Raw genomic sequence first — 21,446 nt, 5'->3', positions numbered from 1 at the left:
AGAAGGCAAACGGGACGTTGTCCTTCACCGCTGGAAGGGTTGAATTTAACAGCAGGGAGGTCATGCTGCTACTGGTCATGCAGCCCTCATGAGTACCGGCGAGGCCGCACCCGGAGTACCGCGTGCAGTTTTGGTTTCTGTACTTGAGGAAGGATAGACTGGCTTTGGAGGCTCACCAGGTTGTTTCCAGAGATGAAGGGGTTAGACTGTGAGGAGAGATTGCCTGGGACTGTACTCTCTGGAATTCAGAAGAATGAGAGGAGATCTAGGAACATTTAAAATTATGAAAGGGATAGGTAAGGTAGAGGCAAGAAAGTTGTTTCCACTGAGAGATGAGACTTGAGGGGGCATTGCCTCAAGAATCGGGGGAGTATTTTACGGACGGAGATGAGGAGGAACTGCTTTTCCCAGAGAGTAGTGAATCTGTGGAATTCTCTGCCCGATGAAGCAGCGGAGGCTGCCTCAGTAAATATATTTGAGACAAGGTTGGACAGATTTTTGCATCGTCAGGGAATCAAGGTTTATGGGGAAAAGCCAAGTAGGTGGAGATGAGTCCATGGCCAGATCAGCCTCGATCTTATTGAATGGCGGGGCAGGCCAGATGGCCGACTCCCGCTCCTGTCTCTCACGTTCTCATGACGAACGAGAGTTGGACGGTGGACGTTGTCTACACGGACCTCAGGAAGAGTTCTGAAAAGGCCTGGCACGCTTATGATGGTCCAGATGGTGTGGTCACATGGGATCTTCCCCGTCCCCCTCGACCTTTCCTGTCCCTACCCCCGTCCCCCTCGACCTTTCCCGTCCCTACCCCCGTCCCCCTCGACCTTTCCTGTCCCTACCCCCGTCCCCCTCGACCTTTCCTGTCCCTACCCCCGTCCCCCTCGACCTTTCCCGTCCCTACCCCCGTCCCCCTCGACCTTTCCTGTCCCTACCCCCGTCCCCCTCGACCTTTCCCGTCCCTACCCCCGTCCCCCTCGACCTTTCCCGTCCCTACCACCGTCCCCCTCGACCTTTCCTGTCCCTACCACCGTCCCCCTCGACCTTTCCCGTCCCTACCCCCGTCCCCCTCGACCTTTCCCGTCCCTACCCCCGTCCCCCTCGACCTTTCCCGTCCCTACCCCCGTCCCCCTCGACCTTTCCCGTCCCTACCCCCGTCCCCCTCGACCTTTCCCGTCCCTACCCCCGTCCCCCTCGACCTTTCCCGTCCCTACCCCCGTCCCCCTCGACCTTTCCCGTCCCTACCACCGTCCCCCTCGACCTTTCCCGTCCCTACCCCGTCCCCCTCGACCTTTCCCGTCCCTACCCCCGTCCCCCTCGACCTTTCCCGTCCCTACCCCGTCCCCCTCGACCTTTCCCGTCCCTACCCCCGTCCCCCTCGACCTTTCCCGTCCCTACCCCCGTCCCCCTCGACCTTTCCCGTCCCTACCCCCGTCCCCCTCGACCTTTCCCGTCCCTACCCCCGTCCCCCTCGACCTTTCCCGTCCCTACCCCCGTCCCCCTCGACCTTTCCCGTCCCTACCCCCGTCCCCCTCGACCTTTCCCGTCCCTACCCCCGTCCCCCTCGACCTTTCCCGTCCCTACCCCCGTCCCCCTCGACCTTTCCCGTCCCTACCCCCGTCCCCCTCGACCTTTCCCGTCCCTACCCCCGTCCCCCTCGACCTTTCCCGTCCCTACCCCCGTCCCCCTCGACCTTTCCCGTCCCTACCCCCGTCCCCCTCGACCTTTCCCGTCCCTACCCCCGTCCCCCTCGACCTTTCCCGTCCCTACCCCCGTCCCCCTCGACCTTTCCCGTCCCTACCCCCGTCCCCCTCGACCTTTCCCGTCCCCCTCGACCTTTCCCGTCCCTATCCCCGTTCCCCTCGACCTTTCCCGTCCCTACCCCCGTCCCCCTCGACCTTTCCCGTCCCTACCCCCGTCCCCCTCGACCTTTCCCGTCCCTACCCCCGTCCCACTCGACCTTTCCCGTCCCTACCCCCGTCCCCCTCGACCTTTCCCGTCCCTACCCCCGTCCCCCTCGACCTTTCCCGTCCCTATCCCCGTCCCCCTCGACCTTTCCCGTCCCTATCCCCGTCCCCATCGACCTTTCCCGTCCCTACCACCGTCCCCCTCGACCTTTCCAGTCGGTACACCAATTTTTAGTGTCTTAGCTTCACCTTCCTCGTCCATTCCGTCTGCACCGAACCTATGTCCTCTGGTTTTACCTGGGGCTTTGGGAGGAGGGACGTTATCTTGCAGTCCGCCCTTCCCACTTTCCCCTGCCCATCAGACCCCCGTGTTGCCTCCTCCGCCTCGGGGAACAGGGCCTCGGTGTCTCGACCCAGGCTGCGCCCCGGGGGCCCAGAGTCGGCAGGGGAGTGTCGCCGGCGGTGGGCCCCGGCCGTCCGTCCTCGCTTGGGGGCAGGTTCACCGCCGGGCGGCGAGAGGGGAGGAAGGGAGGGCCTGTCCCTTTAAGGGACAATGACCCGGTCCCTGCCAGGAGCACAGGGCAGCCCGTGCAATGCACAGCCTCGGGGGCGGAGCGGGACAAAGCGTCCTTGTCTGCTCGGGGCAGAACTCCGGCGTCGCCGAGATCGGGCGAAATCCGAGGGGAGGGAGAGGGCATCCCACGTGCGGGGAGGGGCGCGCAGGAGGTCCTGCCGTGGCGTGAACTGGGAGGCGCAGAGGGGGGGAGGGAGGGAGGCCGAGGGGGAGTAACGAGAGGTGCCCGTCCGAAGGGCAGGCGCCAAATTGGGATGAGCAGGCAGAGAGTGAGAGGGGAGAGCAGGAGAGGGCATCAGAGAGGTGGGGTGGGTGGAAGAGAGAGAGAGAGAGAGAGAAAGAAAAGATACCTTTGTTCTGTACAACTGGTCGGTACGTCACCGAATTCCAGGACAAGAGAGAGAGAGTCAGACAGACAGAGAAGAGGAGATACCCTTGTTTTGTACAACTGATCTGGGCGTCACTGAATTCCAGGACGAGGGGGGGGGGGGGGAGAGCGAGCGGGAGAGGGGTTGAGAGAGAGGAGAAGATACCCTTGATTTGTACAACTGATCGGTGCGTCACCAAATTCCAGGAGGGGAGAGGGAGCACGAGGATGTCGGGGGGAGAGAGAAGGGAGGGGGGCATGAAGTGCAGTGCAGGAGGGAGAGAGTGAGAGAAGGATGTCAAAGAACAAGGAGGGAGAGGGGGCGCATCGGATAGCAGGGGCAGAGGGGGTGTATGGGGCAGCGAGGGGTGCAGGGGGCGCACGTCGAGCGGGGGCAGAGGGGGGCATGTCAGGGAGCTGGAGGCAGGACTGCTGCTTGGTAGGCCAGCCAGTCCCTGAGCTCCAGGAGGAGGCCGAGAGAGGGCGTCAGGGATTCAGTGTGAGAGAGAGAGAGAGAGGACAAGGGATCCTTGTTTTGCAGGGCAGGACAGTGTGTCACTGTAATCTGGGAATAGGGGTGGGGAGGGGGAGAGAGAGAGAGCATTGGGGATTGAGGGAGTGAAAGGGATGAGGGTCTCCTGTTTGGTAGGGCAGGGCAAGGACAGTGTGTCACTGTAATCCGGGAATAGGGGTGGGGAGGGGGAGAGAGAGAGCATCGGGGATTGAGGGAGTGAAAGGGATGAGGGTCTCCTGTTTGGTAGGGCAGGGCAAGGACAGTGTGTCACTGTAATCCGGGAATAGGGGTAGACAGGGAGAGAGAGGGGGAGAGGGAGGGAGAGAGAGAGAAAGGTGAGAGAGAGGGAGAGCTTGAGAGACGGAGGAGGGCTTGCATCGGGAGGCAGGAGAGAGGGTGTCGGACAGGTGGAAGTGGAGGGGATGAGGGGTGACAGAGAGCGAGGTGTCAACGAGAGAGGAGGAAGAGGGGCGGCAGTAGGAAAGGGAGCGAGAGGTGTTGGGGGAGGAGGAGAAAGCCCTTAACTCCAAGTGGAGCCACCGGGACGCCATCATGGCGGAGTGTCTTCTTTTAGCGGGCTTTCTTGTTTTTATGAGGCCGAGTTGCTCGACCCAGCACGGATGGAGAGCGCGCGAGGGAGCCTTCGCTCCGAAGTCCAGCACTGTCGCCGCCAGCTGGAGAGGAGGGGGAGTGAGAAAAAGGGTAGCCGAGGGAGGGTGGACAATAGGAGCAGGAATGGTCTATTCGGCCCTTCTAGACAGCACCGCCATTCACTGCGATCATGGCTGATCATCCACAATCAGTACCCCGTTCCTGCCCTCTCCCCATATCCCGTCACCCCGCTATCTATAAGAGTTCTATCTAACTCTCTCTTGAATGCATCCAGAGACTTGGCCTCCACTGCCTTCTGGGGCAGAGCATTCCACAGATCCACCACTCTCTGGGTGAAAAAGTTTTTCCGCATCTCTGTTCTAAATGGCCGACCCCTTATTCTTAAACTGTGGCCTCTGGTTCTGGACTCACCCATCAGCCGGAACATGCTTCCTGCCTCCAGCGTGTCCAATCCCTTAATAATCTTATATGTCTCAATCAGATCCCCTCTCATCCTTCTAAATTCCAGTGTATATGAGCCCAGTCGCTCCAATCTTTCAACATATGACAGTCCCGCCATCCCGGGAATTAACCTCGTGAACCTACACTGCACTCCCTCAATAGCAAGAATGTCCTTCCTCAGATTTGGAGACCAAAACTGCACACAATACTGTCTCAGGAGAGGTGATCGCCTGGGAGGGAGGGGGGAAGAGGAGCAGGGGTGTCAGCAGAAAGACCCGGGGGGGTGCTAGGGAAGGTATCTGAAAGAAGGGAAGGGGGGAGAGGGAGTTGTGAGCAGGAAAGGGGGGAGGACGCGTGAGCGGGAAGGTTGGCACGATCGGGGGGGGGGGGGGCCAGGTCGACGAGGGGGCCGCGAGTCCGGTCAGGAAGAGAGCAGGAGGACATCAGCTGGAGTGAATCCACTTGATTCACGCGCTGGGAGCAAGGCACGCTGGTCCGGGCGGGAACGGGAGCATCGTGTGCGTCTGGGGAGCAGCCGCGTGTCACAGGACTCCAGGCCTGGGGTCGTCAGGATCTCTTCCGGCGCGACCCAGGCGGTCGGTTCATTACACTGCGTGTCGCGGCACGGTGAAAAGCTCGGCTGACCGCAGGCGTGTCGGGACACGGCGCATTCAGGCCGTTAGTACAAGAGGGGCAGGTGGCATCTTACCTGAAGGGGAACTATTACCCTGGCCGGTGCCGTTGGGAGGAGGGTTCGGACGGCGAGGGAGCCGGGGAGAAGGCGGATGTTGACGATTATCGGTTCTGCAAGGGCGAGCAGGCGAGCTGCCGAGGAGCAGCGAGGAGGGGTGGGTCGAAGCGGAGCCCGCAGAACGCTGGAGGGAGCGCGGACGGTCGGCCGCTGGGGGCCGAGAGCCTCCAATCCTACCCCGCCGAAGGCTCTCAGCCCGGAACGTCGGCCGTTGGCTCTTCACCGCGGATGCTGACCGGCCTGCTGTGCTCCTCCGGTGCTTTGTGCTCTGGATTTCCAGCCTCCGCGGATCGAGGCGCGTTACTTTCAGCGGTGTTGGGAGTAAGGCTGGCGGGCGGAGGATCGGTGGAGAGGACAAGACCCACGGGGAGGTGAGGAGGCAATTTAAGAGGGCAGAGCGGGGAATAGAAGAAGAGTGGAGAGGGAGGGATTCTCTTTTTTTAATACATATAAGGAGAAATCCATATTCAGGACAGCAGCCTGCCCAGTGGGAATATAAGGTGTTGCTCCCACCCCCCCACCCCCCCCCCCCCCCCCCGGCCCTGAGGGTGCCCTCGTCGCGGCACGGGACGAGGCCGCGGACCGCCACGTGGGAACGGGAATTGGGATTTAAAATGTTTGGCCGCTGGGGGTGCAGCGGCCGTTCCGCCCGTCGCCGGCCTTGCTGAGCGAACGGCAGCACCGGGGGCTCAGTGCGCCAGGGCTTTCGCCCCACGGGAAGGGGGAGGGAGGGGGCAGAAAGGGGCGGGGGGGAGGGGAGGGCTGCGCTGTCAGCCAGGGCCAAAGTCATCGCTGCCCTCGCGAGGGAGGGCCGATCCGCTTCTCTGGATCTGGCCGAAACCCGCCAGGCGTTGAGAGGCCGAGATGGAGTGGATGTGCCGGGGGCAGGGGATGCTTCCTCCAGCGGGGGCCGGATGGACCTCCGGGCCAGGGGAGCGGAGTGGGTGGGCAGCCCCTGACCGGGGGGGCAGGAGGAGGAATTTCCTCAGCTGGAGGGTGGGGTGAGTCTGCGGAATTCATTGCCAGAGCCGGCTGTGGAGACCAGGCCTGTGGGCGCGGCTGAAGCGCAGGTTGGACAGATCCTTGATCAGTCAGGGTGTTGAAGGTGACGGGAAGATGTAGGTGAGAGAGGATAAGAGATAGGAGCGGGAGTCGGCCATCCCATTGATCCTGCTCCGCCATCCATCATCTTATTGGACCCATCTCCACCTCCCTGCCTTTTCCCCGTAATCGTCAATTCCCCGACTGTGCAAAACCATATCCAACCTGGTCTCAAATGTATTTACTGAAGCAGCCATCGGGCAGAGAATTCCACAGATCCACCACCCTCTGGCAAAAGCAGCTCCTCTTCATCGCCATCCGAGAGGGATAGTAATTCAGCCATGGCGGAGATAGCTTGATGGGCTGAATGGCCTGCTTTTGCTCTTGTGCCTCGTGGTCAATATGGGTGGGACTTCACAAATGAATGTTCAAGCACCGGAGTATCTGCCCACCCCTCCTCCCTACCCCCCCAGAAAGTTTGAAGTTAAAAACTCATCGGGGTGATTGATAAGCTCGTGGCGTAAGTAGAAGGAGGTGAGTTATTAACTTCAAACTTTCTGCATAATCACTCAAAGAGTTGAACCGCACGTGCCTATAACGAGAGCTGTATAACTCATCTCCTTCTACCCTAGGCCACGAACTTATCAATCACCCCTGCTGTGGACACTTTCTGGGGGTCCAAGATCCGTACACTCCACGACCGCTGGACTAAGTGTGTCAATGTAGGAGGGGACTAGGATGAAAAATAAATCTGCTCGGTTTTCTAAAATTGACTCCTTCCACCTTAGGCCACAAAGGTGTAAACCCCTCGTAAAGCCTGACCAGCCCTCCATCTCATAACTGAGTGCCTTGGACCCTGGCGACGCCCCGGTGGGCGCTGACTGCGTACCTTCCGCTTTTGTAGCGTCTTCCCAATGACGGGGAGAAAAAGCAACAGGCGTTGTTTCAAGTGGGTTCCCACCACCGTACAATGTGACGTGCCCCCGCCAGCGAATAAAATCTTGGGAGTTTCAGTTCAGAGGGACGCGGGCCAAGCCTCGGGGAGTCGGGGCGAAGCTGGGCCGGGGGTCTCGGGGCCGAAGGGGCCCGTGCTTTTGCGCCCGGCGGAGATCCTGACTCCGGCGCCCCTGGTTCAGCTCCGGGCACAGCGTCGCGATCCAGCCCTGGGGCTCGGGCAGGTTCCGACATCCGCGCCGGCTCCGTCCCTTCCCGCTGCGCTCACTCCTGTCTCCTTCTCTCCGCAGTGACCTGAAGCGGCTTGGTGCGTCTCACAGAGGTAGGTCCCCGTCGTGCATGCCTTCCTTCCCTCCGTGGCTCCTGCCCGAAGGGCCTAGATCCTTCTTGTCTCTCGGGGTCTGTTGCTCCTTTCCCGGCCCCGGCGTCTCCCTCCGCAGTGCCCCTCTCACTCCCTGACTTGCCTCCCCTCTCTCCACAGGACCCTCGACACCCCCTCCACGTCCCCGGGATTCAGTTCAGCACAGCCTTGTGCCCCACTGCTCGACGTCCCCTGCGATTGTAGACTCCAGATCAGCCCTCTTTGCCCCTGCCCTGAACCAATTGCCCCTCTCACACCCCCTTCCCGATGCTGTCGCCGCATTCTTAAAGCCAGTGTCTCTACCTTGGGATTGTTGACTGGACTGTTGTTCCGAGATCCGGGCGGAAAGCCTTCGACCGCGCGCATCCAGACCGGTCTTTCCGCGTGTAACATTGAGCTGGTTTAAAAAAAGAGAAGTTTGCGTGATTTGTGTTTTTTTTTCCTGACCGCGGTTGATGTTTCTCTCGGAAGGGTCGTCTTCGTCGCCTGGGTGCCTGTAGGGGAGATAAATCCCGGGGTTGTACACGGCATGCGTGCCTCGATAATAAACGCACCTTCAGTCGTTCAGGGAGGGGCGCTTAGCACAGCGGTCAGCGCAACACTTTGCCCTCCAGACGGAATGGGTTCACCTCCCGCCTCCGGCTCTGTAAGGAGTTTGTGCCTCCCCCCGCGTGTGTTTTCCTCCGTTAGCTCCTGTTCCCTCCCACACAGTCCGAAAATTGTACCGGTCGCTAGGTCAGTTGGTCGTTGTAAATTGCCCCCGTGATTAGGCGAGGATTAAATCGCGGGGGATTGCTCAGTGGCTGGAAGAGCCGATTTAAAAAAAAATTATAGAAGTAATCTTAAGAAGTGTCTTTCAAGGTAATAACTGTTCCCGGACTTAGCGGTGTGGGACCCGAGTCTCCCGTACCTCCCTCCCGCGGCAGCAGTGAGAAGAGAGTGTGGCCTTGATAGTGGGGGCCCTGATGATGGACGACGCTTTCCTGTGATCGGGCTCCTTATAGATGTGCGTAGTGCTGGGGAGAGCTGGTGCTACCTGTGGTCGGGCTTCTTGTAGAGGCTGTGCCTTCTTGTCCTGGACTCCCCTCCATGGGACACACCCTTTCCACATCTACTCTGTCCAGGCCTTTCAACTTTTGAAAGCGTTCAGTGAGAATCCACCCCCCTCCCCACCCACCCACCCACCATCCTTCTGAGTTCCAGTTAATACAGACCCAGAGCCATCAAACGTCCCTCATATGATAACCCTTTCATCCCTGGAATCATCCTTGTGACCTCCTCTGGACCCTCTCCAATGCCAGCACATCTCTTCGAAGACGAGGGGCCCAAAACTGTTCGCAATACTCAAGGCGAGGCCTCACCAGTGCCTTATAAAGCCTCAGCAACAAATCCTTGCTCTTGTATTCTAGACCTCTTGAAATGAATGCTAACATGACATTTGCCTTCCTCACCACCGACTCAACCTGCAAGTTACCCTTCAGGGTGTTACTCGCCAGGACTCCCAAGACCCTCTGCATCTCAGATTCCTGGATTTTCTCCCCGTTCAGAAAACAGTCTGCACGTTTATTTCTACCACCAGAGCGCATGACTGTACATTTTCCAACATTGTATTTCATTTGCCACTTTCTTGCCCACTCTCCTAATCTAAGTCCTTCTGCATCCTACCTGTTTCCTCGGCACGACCTGCCCCTCCACCACTCTAAACGTTATGTACCTGTCCAAGTGCCTTTTTAAACCTGATAAATGGTCCCGTTTTGTGCCCGTTGCTTTGGCGTCCCACCATCTGCAGAGCTTCGGAGTTCAAAGCCAGTTATCGAGGTGCATGGATGTCGCCCGATGCAGTCCTCGAGATCCATTTTCTTGTGGGCATTCCCAGTGAGCCTGTGGGCGAATAACCGTAGCGGGATCAAGGAAAGACTTGGGCGGTGAGGCGGCGTGCAGGAGACCAGGGGCAGTGCAGAGCCAAAGAGAAAGAAATGAAAATAATAAATAAATAGGCAACAAATATTCAGAGAATGAGATGAGGAGTCCCTGAGAGTGAGCCCCTAGGTCAGGGGAACAACTCAACGGTGGGACAAGAGAAGTTCTCCCCTTTGGTTCGAGGGGTAATAACTGTCCCTGAACCCGGTGCCGAGAGTCCCAAGGCTCCTGTACCTTCTCCAAGAAGAGAGCGTGTCCTGAATTCCTTGCCTTTTAAAATACTGCCGGCCTCCACCGGCTGGTCCGGTCAACCCGCCTGCCCTCCGACCGGCCTCCTCCCACGCCGGTGGAGCGGAGCCGAGGGGCGGCGCCCGGACTTTAACTCTGATGAGGCGAGGCCGCGGTATCTTGGGGGTGTGATTGAGGACGGGGCGTAGACCGTGCACGGCAGGGTCCCGGGGAGTTCTGAGGAGGCTTGGGGTGCGGGTCTAGTGAGCTTTGAACGGGGCCAGAAGCAGCTAAACATAGCAAACCTGCAGCATAATATTGGCCCACAAAGTTGTGCCGAACATGTTCTTACCTGAGAAGTTACTAGGTTTAGCCATAGCCTTCTACTTTTCTAAGCTCCATGTACCTGTCCAGGAGTCTCTGAAAAGACCCCATCGTATCCGCCCCCACCACCGTCGCTGGCAGCCCATTCCACGCACTCACCACTCTCTGAGTGAAAAACTTACCCCTGACATCTCCTCTGCAGGTGACGTGGGAAATGAAGGCACAAAAAGATTCTCCATTTATTGTTACAGACATTACCCCAACCCCACCAACCCCATCACCAGGACATTTTCCCCCACTCTCAACGCCTCTCCCTTCGGTTAGGCACCCCTCCCCACAAAGCCCCTCTCACTGCCTCCCTTCCACTCTCTCTGCAGCCATCCCTTGTCAACAACATACTCTCTCTCTGCTAAAAGCCCCTCTCTTTCATCCCCACCCCTCACTCTGGCTCCCCCTCACTCTGTGAAGCCTCAGTCAGTAATTCGCTCACTGCCTCCTCCTCTCTGCACTGTGCATCTCCCTTCACCACTCACGTCCCCTTGCCACAGATCCACTGACATTCGCTTGCCTCTCGCTTCCCGATCCGATCCCCTTCCCCACGAACCCTGCCTCGCTCCCCGCCACACCCCACGAACCCCTCTCACTCCCCGACACTCTTCCCCCACAACCCCCTCCTCACTCCCCGAACCACTGCCCCATGAACCCCTTCCGCCACGAACCCCCTCTTGCTTCCCGACCCCTTCCCCCACAAACTCCTGTCTCGCTCCCCCTTCCCCAAGAACCCCTCGCTCCTCGACCTCCTTCCCCCACGAACTGCCCTCCCATTCCCCGACCCCCTTCCCCATGAACCCCTGTCACTCCCCGACCCCTTCCCCATGAACCAACCCACTCCCCGACCTCCTTCCCAAACGAACCCCTTCCCCCACAAACTCCTCTCTCACTCCCCCTTCCCCCAAGAATCCCTCGTTCCCCGACCCCCTTCCCCCACGAACTGCCCTCCCGTTCCCCGACCCCCTTCCCCCATGAACCCGTCACTCCCCAACCCCTTCCCGACCCCCTTCCCAAACGAACCCCTTCCCCCATGAACACCTCTCTCGCTCCCCCTTCCCCAAGAATCCCTCGTTCCCCGACCCCCTTCCCCCACGAACCCCCCCACTCCTTGACCTCCTTCCCCCACGAACTGCCCTCCCGTTCCCCGACCCCCTTCCCCCTTCCCCCATGAACCCGCCCACTCCCCGACCCCCTTTCCAAACGAACCCCTTCCCCCATGAACACCTCTCTCGCTCCCCCTTCCCCCACGAACTGCCCTCCCGTTCCCCGACCCCCTTCCCCCATGAACCCGTCACTCCCCAACCCCTTCCCGACCCCCTTCCCAAACGAACCCCTTCCCCCATGAACCCCTGTCACTCCCCGACCCCTTCCCCACGAACCCCCCACTCCTCGACCTCCTTCCCCCACGAACTGCCCTCTCGTTCCCCGACCCCCTGCCCCACGAACCCCCCACTCCCCGACCCCCTTCCCAAACGAACCCCTTCCCCCATGAACACCTCTCTCACTCCCCCTTCCCCCGTTCCCCGACCCCCTTCCCCCATGAACCCGTCACTCCCCAACCCCTTCCCGACCCCCTTCCCAAACGAACCCCTTCCCCCATGAACACCTGTCTCGCTCCCCCTTCCCCAAGAATCCCTCGTTCCCCGACCCCCTTCCCCCACGAACTGCCCTCCCGTTCCCCGACCCCCTGCCCCACGAACCCCCCACTCCTCGACCTCCTTCCCCCACAAACTGCCCTCTCATTCCCCGACCCCCACGAACCCCCCCCACTCCTCGACCTCCTTCCCCCACGAACTGCCCTCTCGTTCCCCGACCCCCTGCCCCACGAACCCCCCACTCCTCGACCTCCTTCCCCCACAAACTGCCCTCTCATTCCCCGACCCCCACGAACCCCCCCACTCCTCAACCTCCTTCCCCCACGAACTGCCCTCTCGTTCCCCGACCCCCTTCCCCCATGAACCCCCCCACGAACTGCCCTCTCGTTCCCCGACCCCCTTCCCCCATGAACCCCCCCACGAACTGCCCTCTCGTTCCCCGACCCTTTGCCCCATGAACCCCTCACTCCCCGACACTCTTCCCCCACGACCCCCTCCTCACTCCCCGACCCACTGTCCCATGAACCCCTTCCCCCACGAACTCCCCTCTCGTTCCCCGACCCCTTTCCCCCATGAAATCCCCGCTCGTTCCCCAAACCCCTTCCCCCACAAACCCCTCTCACTCCCCAACCCCCTGCCCCATGAACCCCTTCACCCGCGAACTGCTCTCTCGCTCACTGACCCCATTTCCCCCATGAACCCCCCTCGCTACCCGACCCCCTTCCCCCATGAAATCCCCACTCGTTCCCCAAACCCCTTCCCCCACAAACCCCTCTCACTACCCGACCCCTTCCCCGCGAACTCCCCTCTCGCTTACTGACCCCGTTCTCCCATGAACCGCCTTGCTCCCTGACCCTCTTCCCCAACCCTCTTCCCCCACGAACCCCCCTCGCTCCCCGACCCCCTTCCCACATGAACCCTTTCCCCCACAAACTCCCCCCTCGCTCCCCGACCCCCTTCCCACATGAACCCTTTCCCCCACCAACTCCCCCCTCGCTCCCCGACCCCCTTCCCACATGAACCCTTTCCCCCACAAACTCCCCCCTCGCTCCCCGAACCCCTTCCCACATGAACCCTTTCCCCCACAAACTCCCCCCTCGCTCCCCGAACCCCTTCCCACATGAACCCTTTCCCCCACTCTCCCCCCCTCCCTGACCCCCTTCCCACACAAACCCCCTCTTGCTCCCAGACACTCTATCTCCACCGAGCCCCACTCACACCCTCTACCTCTCACACTCTGACTCCTCCACCTTCTCTCCACGCAGACCCCTTGTCACTGCCTCCGTCTCCTTCCTCACCCTGTCATTATCACTCCCCTACTCCCTCCCGCTCTCCTCTCTCATTCTCTGACCCTTCCTCTGTCCCCTCCCTCTCCCCTACTGCCTCCCTCTCTTCCCCCTCACTGCCCCTCTCCATGGAGCCCAACAAACTCTCCTTGTTGGCGCTCCTCGCTGCCCCTCACTCTCTCCGCAGGGAGGGCTTCTCACTGCCTCCCTCCCTCCCACTGAGCCCATCGTACCCTGACTCGCTCTCACCCCCAGACTTTCCCGGTGCCCACCACCCCACTCTCAGAAGAGACCCTCTCACCAAATCACACTCTCCCCCGTTTTCTCCGAGCCCCTTACGCTGCCCTTCGTCCCTCTCTCCACAGATCCCCCTTGATGCCTCCCTCCTTTTCCGGAGAGCAGCCCCTGTCCCGACGTCACTCGCTGCCTCCAGCTCGCCACCTCTGCACAGAGCCGCCTTCACTCGCCGACTCTCCCCTCCTCTGCGTGGAGGCCTCGCCACGAGCTTGCACCCTCCCTCCACGCAGAGCCCCTCTCACTCATCAAAGCACCCTCCCCACAGCCTCTCCCACATCCTGACGGGCTCTCTCACCTTGGCCTTCCCTCTCCAGAGCCCCCCGTTACTGCAGGACGCTCCCACAGAGTACCTTCATTTTCTCTGCCCGCAGCCTGCCCCTCCCTCTCTCTCCCTCTCCCCCTCCCCCCTCTCTCTCCCTCCCCATCTCTCCACAGAGCCCATCATTCATAAATGAATTCACTCCACCCTTCTCTTGTTGTCTCGACAGATTCTTCCACTCATTGTCTCCGTACAGAGTCCGCTCACTCTGATTCCCTCCCTCTCCCCGACAGCTCCTCCTCTTGCAGTCCAACTCACTCTGACCCCCTCTCTCTCGGTGCCCCCCTCACCCGTAGGTCTCTGACCTGATCACTCCCTCCCTCTCTTCCCCACCGCTCCTCACAGTGTCTACCTGTCTCTATCCCTCAGTCTCCGCACAGAACCCGTCACTGTCATTCTTTCCCAACTGTGTCTCTGTCCCTCGCGCTCTCCGCACAGAACCCGTCACTGTCATTCTTTCCCAACTGTGTCTCTGTCCCTCGCGCTCTCCGCCCAGAACCCGTCACTGTCATTCTTTCCCAACTGTGTCTCCGTCCCTCGCGCTCTCCGCCCAGAACCCGTCACTGTCATTCTTTCCCAACTGTGTCTCTGTCCCTCGCGCTCTCCGCCCAGAACCCGTCACTGTCATTCTTTCCCAACTGTGTCTCTGTCCCTCGCGCTCTCCGCCCAGAACCCGTCACTGTCATTCTTTCCCAACTGTGTCTCTGTCCCTCGCGCTCTCCGCCCAGAACCCGTCACTGTCATTCTTTCCCAACTGTGTCTCTGTCCCTCGCGCTCTCCGCCCAGAACCCGTCACTGTCATTCTTTCCCAACTGTGTCTCTGTCCCTCGCGCTCTCCGCCCAGAACCCGTCACTGTCATTCTTTCCCAACTGTGTCTCTGTCCCTCGCGCTCTCCGCCCAGAACCCGTCACTGTCATTCTTTCCCAACTGTGTCTCTGTCCCTCGCGCTCTCCGCCCAGAACCCGTCACTGTCATTCTTTCCCAACTGTGTCTCTGTCCCTCGCGCTCTCCGCCCAGAACCCGTCACTGTCATTCTTTCCCAACTGTGTCTCTGTCCCTCGCGCTCTCCGCCCAGAACCCGTCACTGTCATTCTTTCCCAACTGTGTCTCTGTCCCTCGCGCTCTCCGCACAGACTCTGACTCGGTCGTTCAGTCCCTTCCTCCGCCAACCCCCCCACCCATAACCTCTCTCACTATCCGGCTGCGTCCCTACATCTCCTCACTCGGAGCCCGTCACTCGCAGAGTTGCTCACTGCTTCGTGCTCCACACCCTCGCACTGCCTCTCTGTCCCTCCCTTCCTCCGCACGGAGACCGGCTCTCCCTCTCCCCCCTCACTCTGTGTGTCTGTCCCCTTGCAGATCCCCTCCCTGCTCCCCCTCTCCCCCCTCACTCTGTGCGTCTGTCCCCTTGCAGATCCCGTTCCTGCGTTCTCTCCCCCCCTCACTCTGTGCGTCTGTCCCCTTGCAGATCCCGTCCCTGCGCTCCCTCTCCCCCCTCACTCTGTGTGTCTGTCCCCTTGCAGATCCCCTTTCAGCTCTACCTCTCCCCCCTCACTCTGTGTGTCTGTCCCCTTGCAGATCCCCTCCCTGCGTTCCGTCTCCCCCCTCACTCTGTGTGTCTGTCCCCTTGCAGATCCCGTCCCTGCTCTCCCTCTCCCCCCCTCACTCTGTGTGTCTGTCCCCTTGCAGATCCCGTCCATGCGCTACCTCTCCCACCCTCACTCTGTGTGTCTGTCCCCTTGCAGATCCCGTCCATGCTCTCCCTCTCCCCCCCTCACTCTGTGTGTCTGTCCCCTTGCAGATCCCGTCCATGCGCTCCCTCTCCCACCCTCACTCTGTGTGTCTGTCCCCTTGCAGATCCCGTCCATGCGCTCCCTCTCCCCCCTCACTCTGTGTGTCTGTCCCCTTGCAGATCCCGTCCATGCGCTCCCTCTCCCCCCTCACTCTGTGTGTCTGTCCCCTTGCAGATCCCGTCCATGCACTACCTCTCCCACCCTCACTCTGTGTGTCTGTCCCCTTGCAGATCCCGTCCCTGCACTACCTCTCCCACCCTCACTCTGTGTGTCTGTCCCCTTGCAGATCCCGTCCATGCACTACCTCTCCCACCCTCACTCTGTGTGTCTGTCCCCTTGCAGATCCCGTCCCTGCACTACCTCTCCCACCCTCACTCTGTGTGTCTGTCCCCTTGCAGATCCCGTCCATGCGCTACCTCTCCCACCCTCACTCTGTGTGTCTGTCCCCTTGCAGATCCCGTCCCTGCGCTCCCTCACCCCCCTCACTCTGTGTGTCTGTCCCCTTGCAGATCCCATCCCTGCGTTCCCTCTCCCCCCCTCACTCTGTGCGTCTGTCCCCTTGCAGATCCCGTCCCTGCGCTCCCTCTCCCCCCTCACTCTGTGTGTCTGTCCCCTTGCAGATCCCCTCCCTGCATTCCCTCTACCCCCTCACTCTGTGCGTCTGTCCCCTTGCAGATCCCGTCCATGCGCTACCTCTCCCCCCCTCACTCTGTGCGTCTGTCCCCTTGCAGATCCCGTCCCTGCGCTCCCTCTCCCCCCTCACTCTGTGTGTCTGTCCCCTTGCAGATCCCCTCCCTGCATTCCCTCTACCCCCTCACTCTGTGCGTCTGTCCCCTTGCAGATCCCGTCCATGCGCTACCTCTCCCCCCCTCACTCTGTGCGTCTGTCCCCTTGCAGATCCCGTCCCTGCACTCCCTCTACCCCCTCACTCTGTGCGTCTGTCCCCTTGCAGATCCCGTCCATGCGCTCCCTCTCCCCCCCTCACTCTGTGCGTCTGTCCCCTTGCAGATCCCGTCCATGCGCTCCCTCTCCCCCCCTCACTCTGTGCGTCTGTCCCCTTGCAGATCCCGTCCCTGCTCTCCCTCTCCCCCCTCACTCTGTGCGTCTGTCCCCTTGCAGATCCCGTCCCTGCGCTCCCTCTCCCCCCTCACTCTGTGTGTCTGTCCCCTTGCAGATCCCATCCCTGCGTTCCCTCTCCCCCCCTCACTCTGTGCGTCTGTCCCCTTGCAGATCCCGTCCCTGCGCTCCCTCACCCCCCTCACTCTGTGTGTCTGTCCCCTTGCAGATCCCGTCCCTGCGCTCCCTCTCCCCCCTCACTCTGTGTGTCTGTCCCCTTGCAGATCCCCTCCCTGCATTCCCTCTACCCCCTCACTCTGTGCGTCTGTCCCCTTGCAGATCCCGTCCATGCGCTACCTCTCCCCCCCTCACTCTGTGTGTCTGTCCCCTTGCAGATCCCGTCCATGCGCTACCTCTCCCCCCCTCACTCTGTGTGTCTGTCCCCTTGCAGATCCCGTCCATGCGCTACCTCTCCCCCCCTCACTCTGTGTGTCTGTCCCCTTGCAGATCCCGTCCATGCGCTACCTCTCCCCCCCTCACTCTGTGTGTCTGTCCCCTTGCAGATCCCGTCCATGCGCTACCTCTCCCACCCTCACTCTGTGTGTCTGTCCCCTTGCAGATCCCGTCCCTGCTCTCCCTCTCCCCCCCTCACTCTGTGTGTCTGTCCCCTTGCAGATCCCGTCCATGCGCTACCTCTCCCACCCTCACTCTGTGTGTCTGTCCCCTTGCAGATCCCGTCCCTGCGCTCCCTCACCCCCCTCACTCTGTGTGTCTGTCCCCTTGCAGATCCCGTCCCTGCGCTCCCTCTCCCCCCTCACTCTGTGTGTCTGTCCCCTTGCAGATCCCCTCCCTGCATTCCCTCTACCCCCTCACTCTGTGCGTCTGTCCCCTTGCAGATCCCGTCCATGCGCTACCTCTCCCCCCCTCACTCTGTGTGTCTGTCCCCTTGCAGATCCCGTCCCTGCACTCCCTCTACCCCCTCACTCTGTGCGTCTGTCCCCTTGCAGATCCCGTCCATGCGCTACCTCTCCCCCCCTCACTCTGTGCGTCTGTCCCCTTGCAGATCCCGTCCATGCGCTCCCTCTCCCCCCCTCACTCTGTGCGTCTGTCCCCTTGCAGATCCCGTCCCTGCTCTCCCTCTCCCCCCTCACTCTGTGCGTCTGTCCCCTTGCAGATCCCGTCCATGCCCTACCTCTCCCCCCCTCACTCTGTGCGTCTGTCCCCTTGCAGATCCCGTCCATGCGCTACCTCTCCCCCCCTCACTCTGTGCGTCTGTCCCCTTGCAGATCCCGTCCATGCGCTCCCTCTCCCCCCCTCACTCTGTGCGTCTGTCCCCTTGCAGATCCCGTCCCTGCTCTCCCTCTCCCCCCTCACTCTGTGCGTCTGTCCCCTTGCAGATCCCGTCCATGCCCTACCTCTCCCCCCCTCACTCTGTGCGTCTGTCCCCTTGCAGATCCCGTCCATGCCCTACCTCTCCCCCCCTCACTCTGTGCGTCTGTCCCCTTGCAGATCCCGTCCATGCGCTCCCTCTCCCCCCCTCACTCTGTGCGTCTGTCCCCTTGCAGATCCCGTCCCTGCTCTCCCTCTCCCCCCCTCACTCTGTGCGTCTGTCCCCTTGCAGATCCCGTCCATGCCCTACCTCTCCCCCCCTCACTCTGTGCGTCTGTCCCCTTGCAGATCCCCTCCCAGAGCTGCCGACGTTGCACCCGGCGCCCATCGTGCTGATCAAGACGAGACCGGGCCGCAGCCGCTGGAGGGGGAAAGGCGGCAGCGAGCCAGCGGACCCCGACCCAGAGACGGATGGGGTGCCTGTCACCCGGTGGGAGACCCACTACTGGGAGAAGGCCTCGCCCTCGGCCTTCCCGCCCCCCGGTGGCGAGGGGAGGGCCCCGGACGCCCGGGCCCCGTGCCCCGAGACGGCCGCGGCCAGCGGGACGGAGGCGGAGAGCATGCAGCTGATCTGCGAGTCCATCTGCGAGGCGCCCCAGCAGGACAGCGGCATCTCGCTGGAGGGTGAGTGAGGGGATGGAGGGGAGGACGTCCCTCAGTGGGACATCCCGGCAAGCAGAGAATCAGCGTCAAAATTCAAATTTACTACCAAGTACGTGCCCTCGAGGCGACTTTATTAGGAATCCGATGCGATCCCATCCTTTGCAAAGTTCAACGTTTGCGTTCGGACACGCCACTGCTGCAACGTGCAGTTATTTGACTTCCTGTCACCTTCCCGTCTGCTGAAACGATCCTGGCCGTTCTCCCCCCCGACCTCTCTCATCAGCAAGGCGTCCTCGCTCACCCGGCGTGTTTTCGTTTCGCCTTCCGCACCGTTCTCTGTTCTCTCCAGGAACTGTTGTGCGTGCAGATCCCGGCAGGTCGGCAGTTTACTGAGGTACTCAGTCCACCCGGTCTGGCACCGGCAGTCTCTCGCTGAGCTCGCATCTCCATTCAGTGGGTGCACATAGCGACGGAGAAATGCGGACAACATCCGTCCTGAAATTCTGCTTCGTCGCAAACATTCACGAGAGCAGAGGAGCGTCCCAGCTCCCCCGTCCCACACGTGAGCTGCGGCAAATCAATGATCTCCCCACCCCCCCCACCACCCCTGCCCAGCAGAAAAGCATCTGCGCCCTCCACCGAGCACTCGATCGTGCAACAAAAGCATCGGTAAAGGCACAGACTTGCAGTACCCCAAAGACTACTCGTTCACCCGGTAATTCATAGAAAACCCGCAGCATGGTACAGGCCCTTGGGCCCACAGAGTTGTGTGGAACTTGCCCCTGCCTGAGGAATTACTAGGTTTACCCAGAGCCCTCTATTTTACTGTGTCCCTATCCAAAAGTCTCTTAAAAGACCCCATCGTATCCACCTCCACCACCGTCGCTGGCAGCCAATTCCACGCACTCACCACTCTCTGAGTGAAAAACTTACCCCTGACATCTCCTCTGTACCTACTCCCCAGCACCTTAAACCTGTGCCTCTCATGTTGACCATGCCAGCCCTGGGGAAAAGTCCCTGACTATCCACACGGTCAATGCCCCTCATCATCTCATCCACCTCTATCAGGTCACCTCTCATCCTCCGTTGCTCCAAGGAGAAAAGGCCGAGTTCACTCAATCTATTCTCATAAGGCATGCTCCCCAATCCAGGCAACATCTTGTAAATCTCCTCTGCACCTTTTCTCTGGCTTCCATATCCTTCCTGTAGTGAGGGGCTCAGAACTGAGCACAGTGCTCCACATGGGGTCTGACCGAGGTCTCGTATAGCGGTAACATCGAACCGCGGAGTCTTTGAAAGAGTCCGGCAGAGTTCAGTTCAGCGCTTGCTGTTCGTTGACTGCAGGACACAGATCCAGTCCACCCCGTCAAAACCACACGAAACAGCAATTTAAACGGGGAGGAACCAGAATCGCAGAACATATAGCTGCAACATCACCTCTCGGCTCCTAAACTCAATCCCACAATTATGAATGCCAATGCACCGTATGCCTTCTTAACCATACAGTCAACCTGCGCAGCTGCTTTAAGTGTCTTGTGGACTCGGAACCCAAGATCCCTCTGATCCTCCACACTGCCCGGAGTCTTCCCATTAATACTATATCCTACCCTAATATTTGACCGACCAAAATGAACCACCTCACACTCATCTGGGTTGATCTCCATCTGCAACTTCTCAGCCCAGTTTTGCATCCTGTCGATGTCCCGCTGTTACCTCTGACAGCCCTCCTCACTATACACAACAACCTCCACCCTTTGTGTCATCAGCAAACTTACTAACCCGTCCCTCCACTTCCTCATCCAGGTCACTTATAAAAATCGCGAAGGGTCCCAGAACAGAACGCCTCGGGGTTTTCCTTAATCCTGCTGGCTAAGGCCTTCTCGTGGCCCCTTCTGGCTCTCCTAATTTCCTTCTTAAGCTTCTTCCTGTTAGCCTCGTAATCTTCTAGAGGTCTAACGTTACCTAGCTCTCTGAACTTTTAGTAAGCTCTTCTTTTCTTCTTGACTCGATTTACCACAGCCTTTGTACAGCACAGGCCTCCCACAGGCTCTCTCCCTGATAGGGGAAAAAGAGCTGTCCCCGTTTCACAGCGAGAGGGGAGACCTAACAAAACAGCTCGCTGATTCACGGTGTTAAGCGTCTGTTGCGTCGCCATTTCCCGGGCTCTGCGCCCGTAGGACTCGGCTCTCTGGGCAGCCAGCTCGCTGATTCACGGTGTTAAGCGTATGTAGTGTCACCATTTCCCGGGCTCTGCGCCCGTAGGACTCGGCTCTCCGGGCAGCCAGCTCGCTGATTCACGGTGTTAAGCGTCTGTTGCGTCGCCATTTCCCGGGCTCTGCGCCCGTAGGACTCGGCTCTCCGGGCAGCCAGCTCACTGATTCATGGTGTTAAGTGTATGTTGCATCGCCATTTCCCAGGCTCGGCGCCCGTAGGACTCGGCTCTCCGGGCAGCCAGCTCGCTGCTTCCGATCTTCCGTGTCGTCCCGTGACAGACGCGGGCGGCGGCGCCGACCACAGTTCCGGAGCCCTGAGAATCCGGCGCCGGAAGAGGCGCCCTGGTCTCCCAGTGCACGTCCTCGGCGTGTCGAAGAGCGGCCGGCGGCAGGGCCCCGAGAGTGGCTCCCATTTCCCGCCAAGAGCCGAAGTCAGCCTGCAGCTCCGGGGCAGGGTCCTCAAAGGAACCCTGGAAAGTGGAAGAAGAGATAGTGAGGATGGAAAGAGAGCTGTTCCTGAATTTGCGAGCGAGGGATTCGCCGACAGGAGCCACCGTCCTACTGAGCTCCTGGCCATGTCTGCGTGCTCTTATGCGCAGAGTTGCTGTCACGTGGTCAGCCATATTTGTGTTCACGGGCAGGTGCGCGGGCGTACCTGATAAAGTGTCCGCCGTGCGTACGTCACCAGACGCTACCTGGAGATTCGGTTTCTTGTCGGCATTCACAGCAGAATGGAGAAATACAATAGAATCAGTGGAAAACTGCGCGCAAAGACCGGCAAACAGCCGATGGGCAAGAGAAGACAATCTGTGCAAATAGAAATCAAGTGACGAATGTGGTACTGAGTAGGTG

General features: G+C 60.3%; 1 protein-coding gene across 1 annotated transcript in view; it reads left to right on the top strand.

Annotated features, from left to right (window-relative positions):
* The first annotated feature begins 635 nt into the window (after positions 1–635).
* The window catches only part of zfp91 (ZFP91 zinc finger protein, atypical E3 ubiquitin ligase), a 101,752-nt gene continuing 80,941 nt past the window's right edge, over positions 636–21,446 (top strand). The window contains exons 1-5 of the mRNA XM_059961288.1: positions 636–726; positions 2,267–2,401; positions 5,048–5,534; positions 7,449–7,480; positions 18,067–18,402. Coding sequence (XP_059817271.1) covers positions 636–726; positions 2,267–2,401; positions 5,048–5,534; positions 7,449–7,480; positions 18,067–18,402 — 1,081 coding nt within the window. The remainder of the gene's footprint in view (positions 727–2,266; positions 2,402–5,047; positions 5,535–7,448; positions 7,481–18,066; positions 18,403–21,446) is intronic.

The sequence above is a fragment of the Hypanus sabinus genome, unplaced genomic scaffold, assembly GCF_030144855.1.
Source record: "Hypanus sabinus isolate sHypSab1 unplaced genomic scaffold, sHypSab1.hap1 scaffold_43, whole genome shotgun sequence".
Taxonomy (NCBI): domain Eukaryota; kingdom Metazoa; phylum Chordata; class Chondrichthyes; order Myliobatiformes; family Dasyatidae; genus Hypanus; species Hypanus sabinus.
This window is presented reverse-complemented; position numbering and strand designations above follow the sequence as displayed.